The 26,000-nt window shown below is 43.6% G+C and overlaps 1 protein-coding gene across 2 annotated transcripts in view; it reads right to left on the reverse strand.

Annotated features, from left to right (window-relative positions):
* Positions 1 to 4,237: 4,237 nt before the first annotated feature.
* Positions 4,238 to 26,000, reverse strand: part of zhx2 (zinc fingers and homeoboxes 2) — an 87,058-nt gene continuing 65,295 nt past the window's right edge. For both annotated transcript variants that reach the window (XM_033019093.1, XM_033019092.1), the window contains exons 2-3: positions 8,597 to 11,365; positions 4,238 to 4,994 (exon numbers count right to left, since the gene is read on the reverse strand). In XM_033019093.1, the coding sequence (XP_032874984.1) occupies positions 8,602 to 11,202 (2,601 nt within the window). In that variant the 5' untranslated portion in view covers positions 11,203 to 11,365 and the 3' untranslated portion in view covers positions 4,238 to 4,994; positions 8,597 to 8,601. The remainder of the gene's footprint in view (positions 4,995 to 8,596; positions 11,366 to 26,000) is intronic.

Consider the following 26,000-nt stretch of genomic DNA (forward strand, 5'->3'; position numbering starts at 1 on the left):
GAGGCTGAGGTTCGATCGCCCGGTGCGGGGGAGCTGACATCTCCCCCCGATGCAGGAGCTGATCGCCTCGATGCAGAGGGCCAAAACACCGCCGGCTACGGAAATCAAGATCATCCCATCAACGGGGGCTCGAGGGTAGAGAGCTGTTCCCCGAATAAGTGCCAATACACACCACTCCCTGGAGAGGGAGGGGGAGGATAACTTGTTCTATTTGATCTTATTTGATTGTGCACAACAGGTTGATCGCATTCGTGGAAACACGTGAAGGTTGCAATCTCCCACTCCTGTCCCAGTGTGATGTCATATGTAAATTAGATCCATTGTGATTGGACATTTGTGAGATGGCACTGACATCATCAATGGAAAGTACTACAAGAGTCTCCCACTGAAAAGCAGTTCATTAAAAAAAATAAACGATTAAAACTTTGGAAATATAGGTTGGAATGCGACGGGAAGATGTTTATCCCGTCGAGGGAAGAAATGTGAGCAGCATGCGTGAAAATGGGAAGGCTGAGGCGAAGCGTTTTGGAAGATACAAATTACAAAGGGGGGGGGGCCTGTGGGGGTCACACACACTAACCACCCCCCTTGATATTATATTAATATTATTCATTCGCTCCTTTTACCCCATCCTCGCCCTATCCACTCATGCATAGCTCCCAACTCACAGGCGCATCTAAAGAGGGAGGGGGGGGGGCAGAGTGAGAGGGAGAGAGGGGCGGAGAGAGGGAGAGAGGGGCAGAGGGAGAGAGGGGCAGAGGGGCAGAGGGAGAGAGGGGCAGAGAGGGAGAGAGGGGCAGAGAGGGAGAGAGGGGCAGAGAGGGAGAGAGGGGCAGAGAGGGAGAGAGGGGCAGAGGGGCAGAGAGGGAGAGGGGCAGAGAGAGGCAGAGAGGGGCAGAGAGGGAGAGAGGGGCGGAGAGAGGGGCAGAGAGAGGGAGAGAGGGGCAGAGAGAGGGAGAGGGGACGGAGGGAGAGGGGGACGGAGGGAGAGGGGGACGGGGAGGGGGAGAGTCAAAAATTCGTCAAAATTCACGGTCAATAACCACGAATTGTAAAGAAATTAGTACCGGAAAAAAACGGCAAGTAACAAACGGCGAAAAGCAACGTTAGAAATATTTTTTTTAATTAAAAAAGCGCTGTCTTTGATATTAAATGTTATCTTTAAGAATTAGTAGTTACGTGAGACGTGAAAGTCTTTAAAGAACAAAAAATGCAACTTTTTCGAAGTTAAACCAAAACAATGAAGTTCAATCGGACTCTTATCTTTAGAGATGTGGAAGTCAGCATTAAGTCTCATTCATCAAAGTAAGCAAGCCGGGAAGCTCGTGAGTGCTCCTGACCTCGGAAGCCCTCGGCAGCTGAAGTACAGAGCCCACTTGCTTGTTCTTTCTATATCTTTTGAAGAACCGTGGGGTGGGGAAGGGGTGAGGGGGGAGGGAGGTGATGTCACTCGTTGCGTGTGGGACATAGCGCAGCAGGCCGTGAGGAGTAGAGCCATTATGACGTCATCAGCGAGACCATCTGCTTATTTTCCAAGTTATTTGAAATTTTTGAACATTTTCATAAGTAACTCGAGAAATAATGCATTAAATTTTCAGGTAAGGCGATTTTTGACATCATGGCGTAATTCTCTATCCGAATGTGTAAAAATTTCACCGTTAGAGGAGATGTGAAACGCACACGAACATCACACAAACACAAACACATCCAAAATCAGAGTTTTATAAGTATAAAGAGAGATGGCTGGTTATAATTCACTAGCAATTCTACTTATCTCTATTTTTGTCTGAGATTTTATGTTAGGACAAAGAATGCAGGATCCACCAGAGTTGATGGCAAACATTCACAATTGGAAACAGCACAACCAGCAAAAGATTTAATGCTATCAACCTTATACACCTGAAAAGTTATTTTGCAGAGGTTAGTTATGATCCAACATACTGTAGACAGACAATTAAGTAATGACTGGAATGATGCGTGGTTTCAATGTCTGTCTGTGAAAATACAAGGCATCCTTCCAAACAACCTCAAAAAAAGGGACCTTTATTGCCTAGGATGTGGGCACGTGGGAACACTAGCACTAAGTTACAACGTTAGCCCACCATGTACATTCTCTGAGTTTAAATCTCAAAAGGCCACACTCAACTACACTGCAGGTACACCATTCACCACCAGTTTCCTGGATGCAACTTTTAATAGGGAATAAGACTTGAATTGGTGCTGAAATGCAGGTGGTTTTGGGAATGGAAAACTATAATATTATCACAGTGGATACGGTGGCATAGCTGTGTTATTAGACTAGAATTCAGTAACAGACCACTATTCTAAGAAAAGTGATGATTTCCTTTAAAATAATAAATAAACAAAACGATTATCAAACTTGTAAGGGCTGGTTGAAAACATAACGTAAATAAATTTAATACTGAAAACTGAAATATATTTCTATAGAAAAATCGCATATATTATATGAAGCAGTTTAAGAGTTCAGATGGCCCTCACAATAATACACCATGATGATAAAATCAATCAAGATTAATGGCAACTGCATTTAGTCAGTTGGGATGGTTGTTTGTAAAGCAGATTTAATGAGCATAGTAAACACTACTCCAACAAAAATAAATGACAGATTATATTAAATACAACTACTATTTGGGACCATTAGTAGAGTTAGTAATTAAGTCACAGTGTATTCACACGCATAGTTCTTTAATATAATAAAGATATATTGATTCATACGACATTTTTTGTTTTAACTGCTACCTAATAAATGTAAAAGCAGCGTCATCTTTATTCCAGTGTAATTTTTTTAAACTTTCATCAGCCCAAAATTTAACATAAACCATAATGTGTTTTTTATGCAATTAATCCCCAAACCACTCCTTTTGACCTGAAACAGTCACATAGTTCAAGGAAAAGTGTATTATCTTTCCCCTCTCAAATATTGCCGCTTGCATTTAATGAAAAACTACAAAAATCGCAGGCGGGATTCAGGATGGACCTTGAATTAACAAATGAGATACGAATTTAGCTATTGTATGAGTGCAGAGAATCATTGTACACACATAAAATAGGAGGTGGAGTAAGCATCTCCAACCTGACCCACCATTCAGTATGATGGCGGCTGATCTACACTGTCCGCAACTCCTTTTCTGTGCCAGTTCCCCATAGCCCTCTTTTTCCTGTCCGTGAAACAAAATGTGCGCTTCCACAATTCTCTGAGATTAAAAATCCCGAGACATTCATCGCCTAGTGTGAAATAAATTTGTGTGCACCTTTTTTCAACGATAGATAGATGGTCCCAGATAATTATCAGGACTGAATTTGATGCAAATTGAGCTCTTGTACAAGGTCACAAAATCAGAAATTTAGTTCAGCTAGTAGTAGGAAATGGGCCTTTCAGCACACAGAATCCACGCCGACCACCCATTCACACTAGTTCTATGTTATCCACTCCCTACACATTAGGAGCAATTTATAGAGGCCAATTAACCTAGAAATCCACACATTTGGGATATCAGCTCTTCAGTCCACTGATTCCATGCCACCATTAATCACCCGTTCATACTAGTTTTAAGTTATCCCACTTTTTCATCCGTTCCCTTCTCATTAAGAGCAATTTAATGGAGGCTGATTAACCTCAAAACCATGTAGAAGGTACTATTTCAACCAGGACTCCCGCAATTTCCTCTCTCGTTTCCCACCATGTCCTCAGATATATCTGATCAGGCCCAGGAGATTTGTCTACCTTCATACACACATCTTTGGGATATGGGAAGAAACAGGAGCACCCAAAACAAATCCGTGCGGTCACAATCAAACCCGGGTTCTAGAGCTGTGAGGAAGCAGCTCTATCTGCTGAGCAACTGTGCCACCCTTTAATGCCATTCAGTAGCAGACACAATTCACATGAGCCCAACGATAGACACCAAATGCTGGAGTAACTCAGAAGGTCAGGCAGCATCTCTGGAGAGAAATAATGAGTGACCTTTCGTATCATGACCCTTCTTCAGTCTGAAGTCTTGTTCAGTCTTGACCCAAAACATCACCCATTCCTTCTCTCCAGAGATACTGCCTGATCTGCTGAGTTACTCCAGCATTTTGTGTCCACCTTCGAATCAACACAGCATTTGCAGTTCTTTCCTTCACATTAGACCAACTACAAAATCCAACTCAAAATTACCAATGATAATAAACCTCTGAACTTTGGTAGCTACTAAAATGATAACAATAAATGCCAAACAGGGACAACACAGTTTATTTTCTGAATATGCAATATTGCAAAAGATAGGAAACAAGTTACTGCAAATTTAATGATGATTTTATACTGACATAAATAAGTCAATATTGCACATCTCTAGCTGAGTGAAGACAGGCTAGAGCAGTTTGCATTCCATTATAAATGTAGCCTCTTACAATAAAAAGCTGCTAACAATTATGTGCTTGTTAAATATTTTCGTCCTGCCATTTTTGTACATCGAAGATCGAAAGATGTCACTCGACATAAAATATGATTTTTGTCATTCTGTATCTCAGTCCTCGTTAATCCAGAGGTGCAGACTTTATTTCCCTCGTCATGAAGTAGTGACTGTAAAAGATGCTGCAACAAGAGAGCCTGATAGTGGTTACTAAATCTAAAAAAAAAACAAGGAGGATGCTAAGGGCAGACCCTGATCTGCAAAGTTAACTCGTCACCAATTATAAATGTAATAAAATTGCTAAATTGTACAAATCTGTTCAAAAACAGAAAATAATATTTACAAAGACCCTTTCAATTGCAGTAGTAGTAAAACTTTGGCACTGTGGATAAAAATGAATCTCTCACTTTCTGAAAGATACTCGTACTGTAAGTCAGTCCTTCATTCCGTCTCTGTTTGCTATTTCACACAGAGTCCGAGACAAAGCCTCATTTACTTTCTTTACGTCGCAGAGAATAGAAATGGTAGTTTTCTTTAGACATGTCGCAATGTGCGCCAGTTATTTTCTCATTTGGTTTCCTGCAAAGGGAAAACAAAAGAAATGTTACACACTTTAACAAGAGACAAATCCTCACAAAAAAAATCTCCTCTGTTGTAAATCACTTGTGTAGGGGGGGTTTTTGGATTGAGTTTTCACCCCTTCAACCCAACGTTTTCCTCAATCTGATCATGAAAGATTGATGCAGTCTCTCTCCTCATGGATGCTTCCTGGTTAAATATCTCCAGCATTTTCTGTTTTAGTCATTCTTGTAGTTTGATACTTTGCTCAATATTTTTCTTCATTCTTTCGAAGATCCTTGCGTCAAGGGAATTTGGATCTCAAAGTAACGTTAATCTTTGTGTGCAATGCAAAAAAAACAAACTGTTGGGAGAACTCCATGGGTCAGGCAGCATCTGAGGAGAGAAATAGACCCTACAGTAACTGCCTGGCCCCGAGTTCCTCTAGCAGTTTGTTTTTGGCTCATGACTCTGACATCTGCAGTCTTGTGTTTCTATTTGTGGCCTGACTAGTGTTGCACATCATTCTAGCTGTACTCAAAAATTTTAAAAAAAGCAAATGTTGAAAACAAGATTAAAAATGTAAAATACTAGAAACACTTAGCAGGTCACCTTCTGCCTTAAATCTCCTGCACATCAGAATGCCGAGACGATTAGCAGCTTTTCCTCCGCAGAAGCCAGCAGAAAATTCCCAGAATTGTGTTCTTATTTTGAGAATAATTGCCGTTTTCTTTAAATCCATGCCTCAGTGAAAAATAGTTTATGCCTTGCAGGAATGAATTCCACACTGCCCTGCCAAAGCCAGTAGAGTAGCCCAAAGGTCACTGACGCATTCAAGGGAAAGATAGAATAGTACAGGGAGGAGAGGAATACAAATATATAATAACAAGAGGCAGAAGAGGGCTGCAAGGAGGATGTGGAGCAACAACCCAACATGGAGGAAGAAGGTCAAAGAGTATTTTCCTGTTGGTAATTATCAACCCACAAGGACATTCTACAAAGAACACAATGAGTAAACTTTCCACTAATAATATCTATCGTTATTCCTAATTTGTTTTGTTTACTGAATATATAGCTTTATAAGGAAGAATTCATAATGACACAGTGATACTGTTGGTATGTTGATTTTCAGCATCAACAGTATAAGGAGAGTGTTGGTACCAAAGGAAAACACCAATGCTTCCTTGAGGCATCCGGTGCTTCCCTGTTGAAGTAAATATAATAGTCAATCCCATTGTAATAATGCCCAGATCATCCTTTTATTTTCTGATGTTGATTGAGGGATTATTATTGGCTAGGGAATGGATGGATATGGATCATGTGCAGGCAGATGAGATTAGTTTATCTTGGCATCATGTTTTGCACACACATTGTGAGCCGAAGGCCCTGTTCTTGTGCTGCATTTTTCTATGTTCTATGTTACCATCTTCCTGATCTTCCTTGAAATAGCAGCTTGGAATCTGAGACAAAACACGAGGTCTTTGTTTAAGAGTGTTCAAAAAAAGACATCTTAATTGTGCTGCGTTTATTTAATTCCGTGCATGAGTCAGCCTAGATTGTGTGCTGAAATCTCTGGAGCGGGAATTGAACTCGTGACCTGTTGCGGAAATGCTACCCACTGAACTATGGCCGACAGCTGAAACATGATATGAAATGAGAAGTGAAACTGAATGCTAATAATGGAGCACACGAGTGCACACAGATAAAGCAGCATATAGCAAGTGAAACAGCAAAATATACAAAGCAGCCACCATTTTAGCCACCATTTTTTTGTAATCTCCTTTGTTCCTGATTTTCAAGTTGTCAAACCGGGCCGCGATGCAACTAGTCAATGTGCTCTCTACTGTCCATATGTAGAAGATTATTCGCCGCAACAGCTGCCCTTCAAGCCATGTTTTTACTGGGATTATGTGAATGCAGTGACATACTACTTGCAGGGAGGGTCTCAATGATAAAAACGAGACAATCAGATTAGTTCATTGTACTGTGGAAGCCCTGCGTTATTTCAGTGGTCCCTGCTGTTACAGACTGAGGTTCAATGCGCTTTTCAAAGTTTAGAGGCAGAACAAAAACTAACACCACCTGTATTTCAATGGGGAATATGGTTGGAAGGTAGAGTGGAACTCTCACCTGATGCACAGCTTCTTAATTATGAAATCAATTATTTCCCAGCATTGAATTATTAACTCAAAAATAACTATTGCCTTTTCTATATAAGCAGATGATTTTTATTTTGATTACTTCTGATAATCACAGATATTCAATCTTCGACAAGCACCTAAACTTGAAGGCAGAGCCCTCACCAACAGTCAAGATACTTATGTGCACTATATTTGGTCAGAGAGTTCTGTGGTGTGCAGGGTCTTCACACCAGCAAGGAAAACTATTTCACGAGGGTGGCACGGTGGTACAGCGGATGTTACTGCCTTACAGCGCCAGAGACCCAGGTTCGATCCTGACTATGGCTGCTGTCCGTACGGAGTTTGTATGTTTTCTCCGAGACAGTGTGGTTTTCTCTGGGTGCTCTGGTTTCCGCCAAAAACTCCAGAGACGTACAGGTTTGTAGGTTCATTGGCTCCGGTAAAATTGTAAATTGTCCCCAGTGTATAAGATGGTGCTAGTGTACGGGGATCGGTACGGCATGGACTGGGTTGGACGAAGGGCCTGTTTCCGCTCTGTATCTCTAAACTAAACGAGGGCAGGGGCTTGACAAGCACAGACGGCATTCTGCCCAATGCAGCGGACTGTACGCAAGCTTGCTGGGGCTGAAGCCTGACTCTGGCTAACACTGCTGCACCACAGCTCTCTGAAAAAACTCCATGGGGCCCTTCCTTATCCTAATCAGAATGTGCTTTGAGTCAAATTGAATCACCAGCATTACGCAGGCTGGCCCTGCGTTTCGAAATCTTGGCTGATGGACACCTGCACACACAAACCAGCTCCCACAGTATCAAATGAAAAAAGTCCAATGTACATATGGTCTTTCCGCTGAACCGCAGAACTAGTTATCTATTTCTCTTCACTTTTAGCAATTGTTCTTTCTTAATCGTTGTACGTGGCTTTGATGCCCTTCATTACAAATCTCTATGGGTCTGTGGATATTTCCCTCTCCAGTGACTTTTGTGTATTTTCCAAATAATTGACAGAGTTGCCACATGGAAGTGAACAACTGTCAAAGCCTTTCATTACCGGGAATGACATCCGTCTGGTCACCAAGGCTAAACTGTCGCCACTGTATTAGCTGAGAATTAATTTTATGCAGTTCCAAAGATTTGATTCCATTCTGTTAAGGGGTAACTGAATGAACAATGGGGAGGAGTGTTTAATACAAATTTCTACCGTCAGAAACATTTGGGTAACCAGCCCATCCCCCACCACATGGAGTGGGCATCCAGACCCTCCCCACCACACAGGGGCATCCACCCAGCCCCTCCCGTCGCAGAGATCCTTCCCTCGCCCTCCCCACCAAGTGAAGGGTTCCATCATCCAGACCTCTCCCCCTCACCCAAGATGTTCCATCATTAATCTGCTTCTCTCCAAACAAGGGGGGGGGGGGGGGGAGGGAAATCAATCCATTCACCAGTCCAAGAGACATTTGAATCCTGGGGGACAAAATCCATTACCTTAGCTATATGTTTGAATTTTCCGCAGACATGCTTTCTGAATCCAGTTCATTAAACCCAGTTGAGCCGCACTGTGATGCACGTGTCCAGTTGGCAGTCAAGTCAGACAAGACATAGTCACCCCTCTCGTCGATATCATCCACCACACCCCAGTCTTTGTTCTCGTCCTCCTCGCTACATTGACCGTCTCTGCTGTTGCTCTCAGACGTGTCCATGGCATCTTCCGTTTGCTTTTCTGCAAACCAGTCCCTCACTTGCTCGTAGCTCATGTTGGACCTGGACACCAGCTCGTCGAGGTCTTCTTCCCTTAGCTGCCTGTGCTGCAGGTAATACTGCAACAGGACCGATTTGCCCGCCCGGCTCTGCGAATATACTGACCCGCTCCAAGCACCACTGGTTTTGTGTCCTCTGCCGCCCCGCCCTCCGCTGCCGTTGACATTATTCTGCCCGTTGTGATCTGAATTCGCTCTTTGGTACTGTTCAAGCCATTTTAAATTGCCATTTTTTATTGCATACCTGTTGTCGCCAAACCAACGCACTATGTCGTTCCGAGCCAGTCCGCTCTGCACCACTAAACTGTCGTATTGTTCCACTGTTGGCCACTGAGTGCGTGCGAATGCACTCTTCAGGATATGCAACTGCTCCTGGCTTTTTTTGTGAGTCTTGTCAATTGGGTTGGCTGTTTTAGTATGTTGCAATGGAGGGGTTGACCTGGACTTGGAGAGAAAATGCGGAGCAGAGTGTAATGTTTTAGCGTGGGTTATTTCAGCTTCCTCAGACTTAATATTTTCTTGCTTCAGGTTAGTTTTCCTCCTTTCTGGAATCCCTCCTTCTAACGAGTCTCTCAGTTTCCTCCGCTCGGAAAACCAGGCGTCTATTTCCCTCCTGGTCAGCTTGGACTCCACCCGCAGCCTCTCCTTCTCCTCATCCGCTGGGAAAGAGCTGTACTGGAAGCTCTCCTCCAGCACCCTCAGCTGCTCTGCATTCTTCTCTTTGAACTTCTGTGGCCCAAACTCGGAGAACACGTGCCACCCGGACCTCCGGGTGCTGTGGCCCACGGTGGGTTCGTGGGGAATGGTGACCGTGCTTTCGGCAGGGGTGTGGCTTGAGTGCCCCCGCTGCGTGCGGTAACGGTTGTCACTAAACCACTTCTTAATCTCTGACCGGGTGAGCTTAGTGACGTGCAGCAGCCGAAAAATCTCCTCGTCCTCAGGGTACTGGCTGACGGCAAAGCTGGCTTTGAGCACCGCCATTTGTTCCTTGGACTTCTTGCGACTCGTGTTGATGTCAGTGTTCCCCTGGGAGAACAAGACCGAGTTGCCCTGCGATGCAAGCTGGCAGACCTGCACGACGCTTGCACGCTTTGGGTTCACTGCCACCTGGGAGGGCGGCAGGACCCGTTTGTGAGTTTGGGTTTGGTTCGAGTCGTTGCCAGCCACGGTCAAAGTGAGGGGTGGACAAGGCACCGTTGCTGCCCCGTTTGTGATTTGAGTCAACACAATGCCAGTCTGGCCAACTAACTGGCACGACACTCCCGTCTGGATAACTTGTTGCGTGCTGCCTTTGGTCGTGGTAGGTACCTGCGCTGGCACAACAGTGATTGTCGATGTCTGGATAGTGCCGTTAAACATCATTTTCCTGGCTTCTTCCACTTCCTCGGGAGCCCAACTGATGCCATGTTTAAGGCGCTGCGTCGAGAACCACATCTTGATCTGTTCTTCAGGATATTTTGACATTGCCGTCAACCAGGACAGCTCTGCTTGGGTGGGATAGGGGAATTTGTTAAAGGAGCAAATCAAGTTTTTATTAATGTCCAGGGAGGGATTGTACCGGGAGCCATATATGGGAATCATGACTTTGGGTATTAGATTGATGTTTGGAGGGGGCTGTATTGATGGCATGACGTGAGCCACTCCATCCTTGATCACAGTTTCTGGAACAACCAAGCCACTTTGCAGAAGACCATTGTCACTCTCTTCTACCTTGCTCTCCCGCGTGGTGCCAAATTCATCCTTCACCTGCGACAACACGCTGGCTCTTTTGCCATCAGCTTTGCTTTTGCCCATCTTCATGATGGGAGTTTTGCTGAGGGAGATGCCAGCTGCAGGGAACTCTTCTTTATCTGTGTTCCTGCCATTGGTGCCAAGATCTTCGACAGTTTGCTCAAGAATGGTCTGGTTATTGCGCTTTATCAACTTCAATTTAAAGTTGCTTTCTCCCGGATGATGCCTACTATTATGATCAGTAAAAGTATCATACCTTTTTGTCGTAAAGTTACACACCGCACAGACATAAAATGGATTGAGGATAACATTTGGATGTATGGTATCAACATGTTCTGTAAATTCATTCAAGTCTTGCGATTCAAAGGTGCAGTATTTACATTCATAGCCCCCTTCTAGTTTCCTGGTCTGTTGACTTTCTAAGGCAGCTTTTTCCAAACCCTGATCCGCTTCATCCGCTTCATTATCTGTTGGCCAGCTTTCATCAGTCAAGGGGTGCGGTGACCCGCCAGCCTGCCCGACCATCTCCACGTCTGGGTCCTGCTCCGTGACATCTGTGGCGCGAACCATACACGGTGTTGTGGACTTCCGTTTGCTAGCCATCAGCGGCTTCAAGATAAGAGCAGTTGATTGAGGGTCTTCCCGAAGACCAGCGGTCTCGAAGGAAGTGTGTCCAGAACCACTTCAGGTTGTAGTAGCTCACCTTTACTGATTGCCGTCAGCTCTAACAAGCACCTTTGTCGGCTGCATCACAGGAGAATTCTACCTGCAATACAACACAATGATTTCAGATTTCTATAATTAAGATTCATAAATGCACAACAGTGAAAAACAGAAGACATCATCCTTGAAAACCTAGTGACATCACATCTAGTGAATAAACAAACCAGAAAAATCAAAGTGATTTGCAATGATGAGAGTGGTGCCTCACAGGGCCAGAGAACCGGGTTTGGTCCGGACCTCGGATATTATCTGTGTGGAATCTGCATGATCTCCCTACGAGTGTTTGGATTTCCCCAATGGGTCCCACGTCCCAAAGATGCATGGGTATGTTGGTTAATTGGTCTCTGTAATTTGCCACTAGTGTGTAAGGAGTGGATGCAAAAGTGGGATAACATAGAACCAGTGTAAACGGTGATTGATGGTCAGTGTGGACTCAGTGGGCTGAAGGTCCCATTTCCATGCTGTGTTTTTCAGTCAAAGTTTTTTGGCAGCCCTTAAGGTTATATGACACCACGATTTATTAGCTCCTTATGAGCGAATTTGAGTTAATTACATTAAAAGGTCAGCACAAGGAATGGAATACTTACTGCAACCTACCACATTATGTAGTTAAAGGTTACCATCCGTGGGAGCTGAGCAAGTGCCCACAAACAGGGTCTCAGCATTCATTTCAAAATAGCAAACTTTCTCCATCAAAATTGACAATATATTATCACATGAGGATAAACTGCTCGTTCCATTGTGTACTCAATTTACATCCTTTAAGTTTAAAGCCAATATGTTGAGAGGAAATTTGAAGATCATAAGTTGTGAGGAGATTCACTGGAGCTAGTGAAAGATCATATTTCAACTTAGATAGTCAAAAGTGCTGGAGAAACTCAGCGGGTGCAGCAGCATCTATGGAGTGAAGGAAATAGGCAACGTTTCGGGCCGAAACCCTTCTTCTAATATTTCAACTTGTTAGGGAGACCCAACACTGGGGAAAGTCACAAAGCATTGGAGTAACTTATTGGGAGGATTTCTGGAGAACTTGCTATAGTTCATAAGTTATAGGAGCAGAATTAGGCCATTCGGCCCATCAAGTCTACTCCGCCGTTCAATCATGGCTGATCTATCTTTCCCGCTCAACCTCATTCTCTTGCCTTCTCGCAATAATCCCCGACACCTGTGTGAAACACCTACTATGGGTAACGTTTCGGGTTGTGATCGTTCAGAAGAAGAGTTCCGACTTGAAGTGTCACTTATTCATGTTGTCCAGAGATGCTGCCTAACCTGCTGAGTTACTCCAGCTGTGTTTTTTTTGTAAACCAGAATCTGAAATTCCTTGTGCCAACACTTGGGGATATATCAAGAAATCCAGTAGCAAGAGCGATCCCTTTACTGCATGCGATGAGAATGGGTACTTATCCCTGGAAGGAATTCCAAAGATGCAAATCTTATTCAAGAGGAAGCTGGATAAACACATGAAAGCATAGAAGATACAGAAAACTGCAGATGCCAGAATATTGAGCAAAACACAGTCATAGCAAAAGGATTTGAGTATAGGAGCAGGGAGGTTCTACTGCAGTTGTACAGGGTCTTGGTGAGACCACACCTGGAGTATTGCGTACAATCTGAGGAAAGACATTCTTGCCATAGAGGGAGTACAGAGAAGGTTCACCAGGCTGATTCCTGGGATGGCAGGACTTTCATATGAAGAAAGATTGGATAGACTCAGCTTGTACTCGCTAGAATTTAGAAGATTGAGGGGGGATCTTATAGAAACGTACAAAATTCTTAAGGGGTTGGACAGGCTAGATGCAGGAAGATTATTCCCGATGTTGGGGAAGTCCAGAACAAGGGGTCACAGTTTAAGGATAAGAGGGAAGTCTTTTAGGACCGAGATGAGAAAATCACTTTTTACACAGAGAGTGGTGAATCTGTGGAATTCTCTGCCACAGAAGGTAGTTGAGGCCAGTTCATTGGCTATATTTAAGAGGGAGTTAGATGTGGCCCTTGTGGCTAAAGGGATCAGGGGGTATGGAGACAAGGCAGGTATGGGATACTGAGTTGGATGATCAGCCATGATCATATCGAATGGCGGTGCAGGCTCGAATGGTCGAATGGCCTACTCCTGCACCTATTTTCTATGTTTCTATGTCTAAGTCCTTGGCATGTATTCAATGGGCTGAAGTATTCGGTGACCCTGATGTGGCCTCCTTTACATCAGGACCAAGTGTAGTCAGTGACCATTTTACAAAACTTGCGCTCTGTCCACCAAGACCCGCTGGATCATCAGGTTACTAACCATTTTAACTTCCCTTCCCATTTCCATATATGCCTTTCGGTCCCTGTCCTCCTCCCTTGTCAGAGTGAGGCCAAACTGGAGTAACAGCACCTCGTATTCTGTTTGGGAGGCTTACAACCTAATGGTATGAAAATTGAAATCTCCACTTTCAAGTAATACCTCCCTACCCCAACCCTCTTTCCCATGCCCACTCTGCCCCAAAGTACACATGTTCCTTCCACATCTCCTACCATTCCAGTCACCCTGCTCCCTTCCCCTCCATTGTATACTCATCTCCCATCCCAGAGATCCCCATTTCCCTTCTCTCCTGCCCAGTTCCCTTCCATCCATATCCATTCCCCAGCTTCACATCTCACTCCTCCTCTGTCTGTATCAGATACCCATTTGTCTCCTTTTCACCTTGTGCCTTTGTCACTTACTCCACCCATCTGCCAAGTATACCATCTGCCTGCCTCACATTTATCCATCAATCACTTGCCGGGCTTTGCCTCGCCCACACTCAATCCATCTGAAGGTCCCGACCTGAAACGTCACTCATGTCCATTCCCTCACCCCAGATGCTGTCCAATCTGTTGAGTTTCTCCAGCACTGTGTTTTGAAGTCATAGGAGGTAGCAACAGAGTTAGATGGAGCAGATGCTGTAAACCCAATGCAAATTTTGGTAATTGTGTAAATAGAACATTAGCTGTGGATTCCTCGGTCTAAATTCATGGTATCAGCTGTAGAGATTGAATTTAGAATATTCCAAAACATCAGGATCCAATCTTAACTGATTTTTGTTGGCATGTTGGCTAGTTGGCACGATCATACATGTGCACACATATATACATGTTTACAAGAACGGAACTCGCTGTCAAAACATGGAGGGGACGGAGGACACAATTTCTTGGCGACCACGCGCGCATGCGCACACACGCGAGGCTTCGGAGGCTCAATCCAGCGCTAAATGCAGCTCAACTCTGCCTGTCTCACCGGGTTAACTACAGCCCTGTCTTGACTGATGGGATACCAGCGTTGCTTCTCCGCGCTGGCCATGTTTCCTGCAAGTCCAGGAAGGCTGTAGGCTCACCTGGCACGACAGGCGGAGTTGAGATGTTTCTCTTTGTTGGCCCGTCTGATTCCCGACCAAAGATCCTATAGCGGAGGATCTTTGTTGCCGACCTCTCTGGCCACCCGCGGGGGGGGGGGGTACTTGGGAGGGGACAGGACAGCGCCGGAGACCCGGCCAGGATCGATCCTGGCTACGGATGAAGCGCAGGTCTGTGCCATGTCTCCCTCCTCCAATCACCGCACTCTATCCTCAGTCCCACCCCCCCCACTCCTCCCTCCTCCAATCATCGCGCTGAATCATGTCCCGCCCCCATTGCCTGCTGACCGACGCCTCTCTTGTCCAATCGGCGCCCTCGATCAGCAGTCCCACCCCCACTGTCTCGCGGAAAGCGGAGATTTCACCAGGTTTTAAAATCTGGATTACAAAAACTTGGGGGGGACGTCCCCCACCTCTCAAAACATGGAGGAGACATGTCCCCTCTGGCCCCCCCCCCCCCCCCGGGTTTCCCGCCCCTGCATGTTTAGATACATCCAGTGTACATGCATGGTACACTACCTGAATATTTAAATATGGTACATATTTGTGTCTATGCATGGTAGACACAAAATGCTGGAGTAACTCAGCGGGACAGGCAGCATCTCTGGAGACAAGGAATAGTTGACGTTTCGGGTCGAGACCCTTCTTCAGACTGATCCAGCATTTTGTGTCTACCTTCGATTTAAACCAGCATTTGCAGTTCTTTCATGTACGTCTATGCATGTTTAGATACAGTGCACAAACCAATGCAAAATTTCCACCAATAGCTCACAGGGCTTTTGGCCTTGCAAAGATATCACCATTTACAGTTGCATCTGGACCTTTCCAGGTCATCTAGAAAATAGTTTAGGTGCCTCGGGTATCCCAACCATCACAGGGTAATTTTGTATATCAAGGATTTAAATAAAATACTAATTATTTATATTATGACAGCAAAGGGGCCATTCACTCTATTAGGTCTACGTTTACACCCAACAGAGTAATCTTATTTGTATTACTAATCCTAGGACTCTCTGGTCCTTTATTCTCTCTTATATGCCCACCAACCCCACCAACGTATTTCTGACACTTGACCAGGGTGTTAGAACAGAACAGCATAGCACAAGAACAGGTCCTTCGGCCCACAATGTATGTGCCAAGCATGATACCAATATCACCACCCATCTACTTGCACATAACCCATATCCCTTCATTCTCTGCTAATCCATATGCCCATCCAAAAGTCTTTTAATTGCCACTAACATATCTGCTTCAACCACCAGGCCACATGTTCCAGGCACTCACCACCCTCTGTGTACAGAAATTTGCTCTGAACTTTAAAAAAAAAATTGGGGAAAACTTGGAAAGATCCAGTATGTTTACCCTTTTTAAGAAAACATTGCCCCTCTCACCTTAAAGCTATTTTAAAGGTGGCCTGTTAATGATTCACTTCAAGAGAGATTGTAGGGAAAGGAGATTAGGATTATCAATGGTGTGGCATATGGTGTATGGTAGGGTGTATGCAGGCTGAATAACTCGGTTCCAATATAAACATGGCTGTTCTATGAAAGATGCTGGTTTAAATCGAAGGTAGACACAAAAATCTGGAGTAAATCAGCAGGACAGGCAACATCTCTGGACAGAAGGAATGGCTGACGTTTCGCGTCGAGACCCTTCTTCAGACATGGCTCTTTCCTGGTTATTGAGATCTAGATAACCGGTGGAATAAGACAAAGTCAAACTGATAGATCCTTCCCTGATCAATGACAGCCTATGAAATAGCTTTGCAATAAATGGGAGATAGAACATAGAACAGCACAGGCCCACAATGTCCGTGTTGAACATGATGCCTACCCCCACCACCACCACCCCCCCCCCCCCACTCACCCCCACATCAGTCTGAAGAAGTGTCTCGACCCAAAGCGTCACATAGAAACATAAAAAATAGGTGCAGGTGTAGGCCATTCGGCCCTTCGAGCCTGCACCGCCATTCAATATGATCATGGCTGTTCATCCAACTCAGTATCCTGTACCTGCCTTCTCTCCATACCCCCTGATCCCTTTAGCCACAAGGGCCACATCTAACTCCCTCTTAAATATAGCCAATGAACTGGCCTCAACTACCTTCTGTGGCAGAGAATTCCAGAGATTCACCACTCTCTGTGTGAAAAATGATTTTCTCATCTCGGTCCTAAAAGATTTCCCCCTTATCCTTAAACTGTGACCCCTTGTTCTGGACTTCCCCAACATCGGGAACTATCTTCCTGCATCTAGTCTGTCCAACCCCTTAAGAATTTTGTAAGTTTCTATAAGTTCCCCCCTCAATCTTCTAAATTCTAGCGAGTACAAGCCGAGTCACCTATTCCTTCGCCCCATAGATGCCGCCTCACCCGCTGAGTTTCTCCAGCATTTTTGTCTACCTATGTATGATGCCTAGCTGAACTGATCTTATCTGCCTGCACGTGATCCACATCCCTCTATTCCCTGCACTTCCAAGTGCCCATCTAAAAGCCTTTTGGACACTACTTTTGTATCTGCCTCCGTCATCACCTGACAAAGCGTCCTGGCCCCCACCACACTCTGTGTAAAACAACCTGCCCCACACATCTCCATTAAACTTCCCCCCTCTCACCACAGATATCACCAGTTAGTTAGTCAAAACTATGCAGTGAATCCAGGCTGTTTTGAGTAGGAAAAACAGCAAAGTACAGATATGAATAAAGTTTTCCAAGGCATGCAGTTGAAGCCAGAAACTATGTGATGGAATATTTATTTGAATACCCAAATGATATACAGAAGACTAAATGGGACAATGGGATTGAGAGTGTAAGAAGAAAGTTTTTGAATCAACAATAATTCTGTTTAAATGAGAATTCATATTCATATTCATTTATGCAGATGATACCAAGATAGGGGGTGTTGTGGATAATGAAGAGGATTTCCAAAGTCTACAGAGTGATTTAGGCCATTTCGAAAAATGGGCTGAAAGATGGCAGATGGAGTTTAATGCTGATAAATGTGAGGTGTTACACCTTGGCAGGACAAATCAAAATAGGACGTACATGATAAATGGTAGGGAATTGAAGAATACAGTTGAACAGAGGGATCTGGGAATAACCGTGCATAGTTCCTTGAAGGTGGAATCTCATATAGATAGGGTGGTAAAGAAAGCTTTTGGTATGCTAGCCTTTATAAATCAGAGCATTGAGTATAGAAGCTGGGATGTAATGTTAAAATTGTACAAGGCATTGGTGAGACCAAATCTGGAGTATGGTGTACAATTTTGGTCACCCAATTATAGGAAGGATGTCAACAAAATAGAGAGAGTACAGAGGAGATTTACTAGAATGTTGCCTGGGTTTCAACAACTAAGTTACAGAGATAGGTTGAATAAGTTAGGTCTTTATTCTCTGGAGTGCAGAAGGTTAAGGGGGGACTTGATAGAGGTCTTTAAAATGATGAGAGGGATAGACAGAGTTGATGTGATCAAGCTTTTCCCTTTGAGAATAGGGAAGATTCAAACAAGAGGACATGACTTCAGAATTAAGGGACAGAAGTTTAGGGGTAACATGAGGGGGAACTTCTTTACTCAGAGAGTGGTAGCGGTGTGGAATGAGCTTCCAGTGGAAGTGGTGGCGGCAGGTTCGTTGGTATCATTTAAGAATAAATTGGATAGGCATATGGATGAGAAGGGAATGGAGGGTTATGGTATGAGTGCAGGCAGGTGGGACTAAGGGAAGAAAATTGTTCGGCGCGGACTTGTAGGGCCGAGATGGCCTGTTTCCGTGCTGTAATTGTTATATGGTTATATGGTTATAAAATTAAAGTTTCTATTAACTAATTATTGCTTGACATTAATTAATAATTCACTTACAATTGGATGCACAAGTGCCAACATTTTCCTGGCATGATTGATGGATTTCTAAATACTGGAAATCCACAGATTGACAAAAGGTACATAGTGCTCTGACAGAGTGCAAGACCCTGGCGGAACAGGGAATCCTGCACAGAATCTTCCTGATTTATCTGCTTCCCGGGAACGGATGTTAGAAATTGCTGCCTGACAGCAATTCTAGTAATGGTGATTTTTCCCCCCCCACTAATAACAATATATAATCTCAGCCTTATAAATTTTTATAGAGTTCCATTAGTGGATTGTGATTTGATTATGTTAGATACTTGGAGTAATACCTAGCTGGTAACCAAGTCCTGACTCGAAACATCACCTATTCATATTTTCCAAAGATGTTGCCTAACTCGCTGAGCTATTCCAGCAAGTTATATACTTTTTTTGATGTTGAGCAAATCTCTTTTGAATTTTCAATAGGTGAAAATATAATTCACCACAATACATCACATTATGTTTTGATTTAAGAAAACATTCTTTTATTCCCCAACCACCACTTGCCAATGCTGTAATTCATGAACATTAAAAGAGTCCATTAAGCAAACTGTGAATGCATAATAATGCTTCCTTTTGGCAGGAACTCATTAGCTCTCTGAATTTTGCAGGGTGTAGTACTGAATTAAGATCCTCCAACTCAAGCTTAACTGCAAAGTGATTTATAAAGACACGCTCTCCTGCTTCACGCTCAATTATCTTGAACATGTTGTTTGAAACAACAAAGCCAATTTCAAAACCATTATCACTTGTTAGACCTGTAACCTTTGAACAAATGGCTGAAGATCTCTATTTTCAGACAGACAGCTATATTTAGTCAGACAGTCAGTAGTCAGACAGCTTATATTTCTGTGTGTCAACCAAAGAAAAGGCAGAGACTTGTTTACCTAGAGAAGCAATGATCAAAAGAAGTTGATGCAGGATTTAAGCTGTTTTCAGCAAGTGATTTTTATTGGAGCTAACTTGGACTTTATAAATCTCTGCTAGGTTACATTATTTTCAAGGTGGGGGAGGAAAGAGACTCGAGTCCACAATAGATCGGCTGGGAAACGGCACTGCCCTGAAGCCAACAGTCAAGTCGTATACCAGACAAATACTGCTTGTGCTAAATCGTAAACAATCACCACTCACACATGTTGAGGAGACTGCCACTTCACATTTTCACTTTGGCTGAGCATGTCACAAAAAATAATGTTCACCAAGCAAAACAAGACCACCAGTGAAAGAAGCCAAATGTTTTCTGAATGCACCAGAACCAGCTGGATGTGTTCAGTAGAAGGTATTACAAATCAACGCTGATAAAACAAAGAAGGTGGGAGGAAGGAAGAGGTCTGAAGAAGTGTCTCGACCCAAAATGTCACCCATTCCTTTTCTCTAGGGATACTGTCTGACCCGCTGAATTACTCCAACTTTTTGTGTCAATCTTAGGTTTGTAACAATATGGATTAAGTCACTATTGGGTACAGCAGCATGCTCATCATGAGAGCTGTGAAATAAGATTCAAGTCACTACATTTTGAATTTGTTTTGGTCAGTTACATTAAACTAGATTTTTTTGTTTTAATTAACAAAAAAATTCCTGATTTGCCAATATCCTTCTGGGATTTAAAAAAAACTGTCTCTATCCCATTTATATCACCAATGTGGTTGACTCTTCATTGGCTCTTACTTCATAAGATCATAAGAGCTAGTAGTAGAATTAGGCCATTCGGCCCATCAAGTCTACTTCGCCATTCCATCAGGGCTGATCTATCTCTTCCTTACCCCATTCTCCTGCTTTCTCCCCATAACCTCTGACACTTCCGATACAATTAGGGGTGAACAATGAATGTTAACTTTGCCACTGACTTGCACATCTGATGAGGCAAGAAAATGAATGTGGACAGCCCAGTTTTTTGAAGAAGGATTCCGACCCACACACACTGAGTCTGAAGAAGGGCTCCACCCTGAAATATCACCCATCCCTTTTCTCCACATATGTTGACTGGCCTGCTGAGTTCTCCAGCACTTTGTGTCTATCTTCGATACATACCAGCATATGCAGTTCCTTTCAACTGTTTTTTTTTAAATCTGTAAGTTGCTGGAAACTGAATTATAACAGCCACACTATGAGATTTTGCTTTATCTAAATTTCCATAGTCCTGACAATCTTGTAATTTACTAGAAGCTCCAGGTCAAATCCAAAGAACTTGTAGATGTATAGAGAGAATGACAAACCCTCAGCACCGCAATGGACAATTTTTCAGACTGAGATCCAAAGCTGGACATACAGTGCATTGAGAAAGTATTCAGACCCCTTCACTTTTTCCACATTTTGTTACATTACAGCCTTTTTCTAAAATTGATTACATTCATTTTTTTTAGCATCAATCTACGCAAAACACCGCATAACATAAAAGCGAAAACAGGTATTTAGTCATTTTTGCAAAATAATTAAAAATAAATAACTGAAATATCACATTTACGTAAGTATTCAGACCCTTTGCTGTGACTCTCAAAATTGAGCTTTGGTGCATCGTGTTTCCATTGATTATCCTTGAGATGTTTCTCCAACTTGATTGGAGTCCACAAGTGGTAAATTAAATTGATTGTACATGATTTGGAAAGGCACATACCTGTCTGTATAAGGTCCCACAGTTGACAGTGCATGTCAGAGCAAAAACCAAGCCATGAAGATGAAGGAATTGTCTGTAGACCTCCGATACAGGATTATGTTGAGACACAGATCTGGGGAAGGGTATAATTTTTTTTTGCAGCATTGCAGGTCCCGAAGAACTCAGTGGCCTCCGTCATTCTTAAATAGAACTTTGAAACCACCAGGACTCTTCACAGAGCTGGTCGCCTGGCCAAATTGAGCAATCGGGGGAGAAGGGCCTTGGTCAGGGAGGTGACCAAGAACCCGATGGTCACTCTGACAGAGCTCCAGAGTTCCTCTGTGGAAATGGGAGAAACTTCCAGAAGGACAACTATATCAGCAGCACTCCACCAATCAGGCCTTTATTGTAGAGTGGCCAGACAGAAGCCACTCCTCAGTTAAAGGCACATGACAGCCCGCTTGGAGTTTGCCAAAAGGCACCTAAACAAGATTCCCTGGCCTGATGAAACCAAGATTGAACTCTTTGGCCTGAATGCCAAGTGTCACGTCTGGAGGAAACCAGGCACCGCTCAACACCTGGCCAATACCATACCTACGGTGAAGCATGGTGGTGGCAGCATCATGCTGTGGGAATGTTTTTCAGCGGCAGGAACTGGGAGACCAGTCAGGATCGAGGGAAAGATGAACGGAGCAAAGTACAGAGAGATCCTTGGTGAAAACCTGCTCCAGAGCGTTCAGGACCTAGACTGGGGCGGAGGTTCACCTTCCAACAGGGCAATGACCTAAAGCTCACGTCCAAGACAACGCAAGAGGGGCTTTGTGACAAGTCTGTGAATGTCCGTGAGTGGCCCAGCCAGAGCCCGGACTTGAACCCGATCGAATATCTCTGGAGGGACCTGAAAATAGCTGTGTATCAACACTCCCGATCCAACCTGACAGAGCTTGAGAGGATCTGCGGAGAAGAATGGGAGAAATTACCCAAATACAGGTGTGCCAAACTTGTAGCGTCATACCCAAGAAGACTTGAGGTTGTAATCACTGCCAAAGGTGCCTCAATAAAGTACTGAGTAAAGGGTCTGAATACTTATGTAAATGTGATATTTCAGTTATTTATTTTTAATTATTTTGCAAAAATTTCTAAACACCTGTTTTCGCTTTTTTATTGTGGGCTATTGTGTGTAGATTGCTGATAAAAAAAATGAATTTAATCCATTTTAGAATAAGGTTGTAACATAACAAAATGTGGAAAAAGTGAAGGTGTCTGAATACTTTCTGAATGCACTGTAAAATGCTGGAGTAACTCGGCAGGTCAGGCAGCATCTCTGGAGAACATGGAAAGCGACATTTTTTTTTGTTGGGATTGGGACCCTTCTTCAGACGAGAGAAGGGTCCTGACCCGAAACATCGCCAATCTGGGCCAGGAATTACCTTTCATGACATGATTTAAATGGCCTATATCTGACTTCTATCAAATCATTAAACAACTCACACTCTCCAATGTCCAAAACACTTATAGGAATAAATTCAACAATCATACATTTACTGAACCATGAGAGCTCACGAGCCTACTATTTTCATTCTCCTCTGATACACAAACCTGCACCTGCACTTCCTTGTTTCTACATTGAGACTCAAAGCCATCAGTTATTGCCCGAGGCTGGAACCTCAGTACAAGGATAGAGAATCTTGGGTTTAGGTGGCAACTTTGACACTTTACGTCAGCAGCCCTTTCACACAATTGGAATGAAAAATAATGGATTGATTGATGGATTGAAAGATAGGGCATGGAAACCAGCCCTTCAGCCCACACCAACCATGCGTTCACCCTGGTTCTAAGTTATCCCACTTTCAGATTCACTTCTCGCAAAACGGGGACAATTAACAGATGTCAATTAACCTACAAAACTTACACACCTTTTGGATATGCAGGAAACCAGAGTAATTAGAGGAAACCCAAGCAGTCACAGGGAGAACTTGCAAACTCCACACAGATAGCACCCAAGGACCCAGACAGCATCAAACCCAGAACTCTGCCGTCGTGAGGCAGCAGCTCTACCAGCTGTGCCACCCGTCAATAAGGGAGCCAAAGAAACAGATGCTCACTGGGATAGCTTAGATGGGGGTTAAATTATGGGCCTTTTCCTCTGATGGATAACCTTTACCTGGATAAGCAGCCTTTCCCCTCTCCATCAAGGGATTTGAATCTTTAAGGATAAGGACAGTTAGATTTCATGAAGACATCGGTTTCTGTGGCAGGATTTACCTTTCATGACAGGATTTAATTGGCCTATATCTGGCTTCTATCAAATGACATGACACTGAATACCCATGAAAGCACTCCCATTCCCCAAAACATTTACAGAAATAAATCCAACACAGTAAATGCACATATTTACTGAACCATGTGAACGCATGTACCTACTATTTTCATCCTCCTTCTCTAATACACAATCAAGCACTGCCATAACTCTGCAGCCCTACATGCCGTCCTATAAACCCTAGAGATCTCTGCACTCCACCAGTTCCAACATCTGCACATCGCTGATTTTAATCTCCCCACTCTTGGCAACCCTGCCTTCAGCTGCCTGGGCCCCAAGTTCTGAAATTCCCTTCCTAAAACTCCCTGCTTGTATAACGGCTTTTTACAACTCGCCTTAAAATCCTGCTTTTTTCCTTCTGGTTAGATCTTTCCATTTTTCTCATTAGACAAATGCACTTGGATACTTTGCCATGTTAAAATGTCCAATACGTTGATTTATTCAGCTAAACACATCATATTAGGCAGAAGTGAGCCATCTTGAGTTGTGTTTCCTTTATTTAGTTTGACCTCAGTCAACCTCAGTCATCTGAACTCAGTCCAGATGTAAAAGTTGAAAATCTCTGTGCCAAACACAAGAGGCCAGCGGAGAGTTAGCTCTCTTCTAATTTCATCTCCAGCTTTGGGTCTCCTGACAAGTGTAATTGTGAATTTTTATTTTTAAAACAACTGTGGCAGATTTTAATTAAGATCAAATAATGTTTTAGATACACTTCTCAGTATTGTTTTATAATTATTGCCGGTCCCTATATTGCCCTCTCGCTAACATTTTTCACTGGTAGTTGAAACATTAATTTATCACTTTCATATTCATGTGCTCAGAGCTGTGTGCTTCAAGAAAATGTTTATTGGCCCAGTCTATGGGTTTGGTTTTGGAAAAATGTGCGTGGAATTTTAAGCAAGCAGATTTCTGTGCAATTGTGAAGCACTCACAATTATCCCAAGCTGTCAAACATGGCAAGATATCTACATCAGTTCATAAGAAAGACAGATCCTTGAAAATATAAACCACTGAATGCCAGAACCTTATGTTTACAGTCCTGGCAGTCCCTGGGATCTGTTCGGGAGAACTGTTTGCAACCTGAACTGTTCATCAGTTAGAAATGAATAAGCACAGGGTATGAGAGAGGATCGTAGAAAGAGCTGTGATGGGAAAGCAAATCGGTACAGGAAGGGCAGCCGCCAGCCGGTCTCACTGACTCGGGGAGCGAGCGAGTCAGCTCAGCGCTCCCAGCCACTGACTGCTGTGGCCTGAGTGGGAGCGCCCTGTGGCCTGGGGAGAGAAGGCACGTGGAAATGGCCTGTTCCCACCCAGCAGAAGGTGCCGGCAGCACCACAGCAGTCAGCAACTCCATCCAGCTGGTCTCTTGAACTCAAGGCATTTGTAAAAAATGACTTGTGAGAGCCTACGCACGAGGAGGCAACTCTGCAGGTACCCGTCTGTTTTACGAATCAATAGGATTAGGGTCAATCCTGTACGCTCGCTAGAATTTAGAAGATTGATGGGGGGGGGTGGGGGATCTATAGAAACTTACAAAATTCTTAAGGGGTTGTACAGGCTAGATGCAGGAAGATTGTTCCCGATGTTGGGGAAGTCCAGAACAAGGGGTCACAGTTTAAGGATAAGGGGGAAATCTTTTAGGACCGAGATGAGAAAAACATTTTTCACACAGAGAGTGGTGAATCTCTGGAATTCTCTGCACAGAAGGTAGTTGAGGCCAGTTCATTGGCTATATTTAAGGGGGAGTTAGATGTGGCCCTTTTGGCTAAAGGGATCAGAGGGTATGGAGAGAAGGCAGGTACAGGATACGGAGTTGGATGATCAGCCATGATCATATTGAATGGCGGTGCAGGCTCGAAGGGCTGAATGGCCTACTCCTGCACCTATTTTCTAAGTTTCTATGTTTCTTCACTGCTCCATGTATCCTTTCTGGTATTGGCATTAGTTTTTCATTGTCACATGTACCGACATACAATGAAGAACACTGCTTTGCATGCTATCAATGCTAATCGGGTAGTATAGAAGCTTTTCATTACACTTCAGTATATGTGACATTAAACTAAAGTAAACTAAAAAGAAACAGATTGTAGAATACAAGTGCTACAGCTACAGAAAAAGTGAATGCAGAACACTGCAACACAAGAATAGGCCCTTCAGTACACATTTGTGCCAAACATGATCCAAAGACCATCACTTAACTACCTGCACAAAACTCATATCCCTCCATATCCGTATGCCTTATCCTAAAGTATTTTAAATGCCACTAAAGCATCTGCTTCAACCATCACCCCTGGCAGCACATTCCAGGCACTTTTCATCCTCTGTATTATATCGTTGCCCCTCTCACCATTAATGCTACACCCGCTAGCATTTGATTTTTCAATCCTCGGAAAATTATTCAATCTACACTATTTATGCCTCTCATAATTTTATATAATAATATCAAGTCTTCCAGTAACCTCCGGCACTCCAGTGAAAACAATCCAAATCTGTCCAACCTCTTCCTGCAAC

Source organism: Amblyraja radiata, chromosome 4 (assembly GCF_010909765.2).
Source record: "Amblyraja radiata isolate CabotCenter1 chromosome 4, sAmbRad1.1.pri, whole genome shotgun sequence".
Taxonomy (NCBI): Eukaryota; Metazoa; Chordata; class Chondrichthyes; order Rajiformes; family Rajidae; genus Amblyraja; species Amblyraja radiata.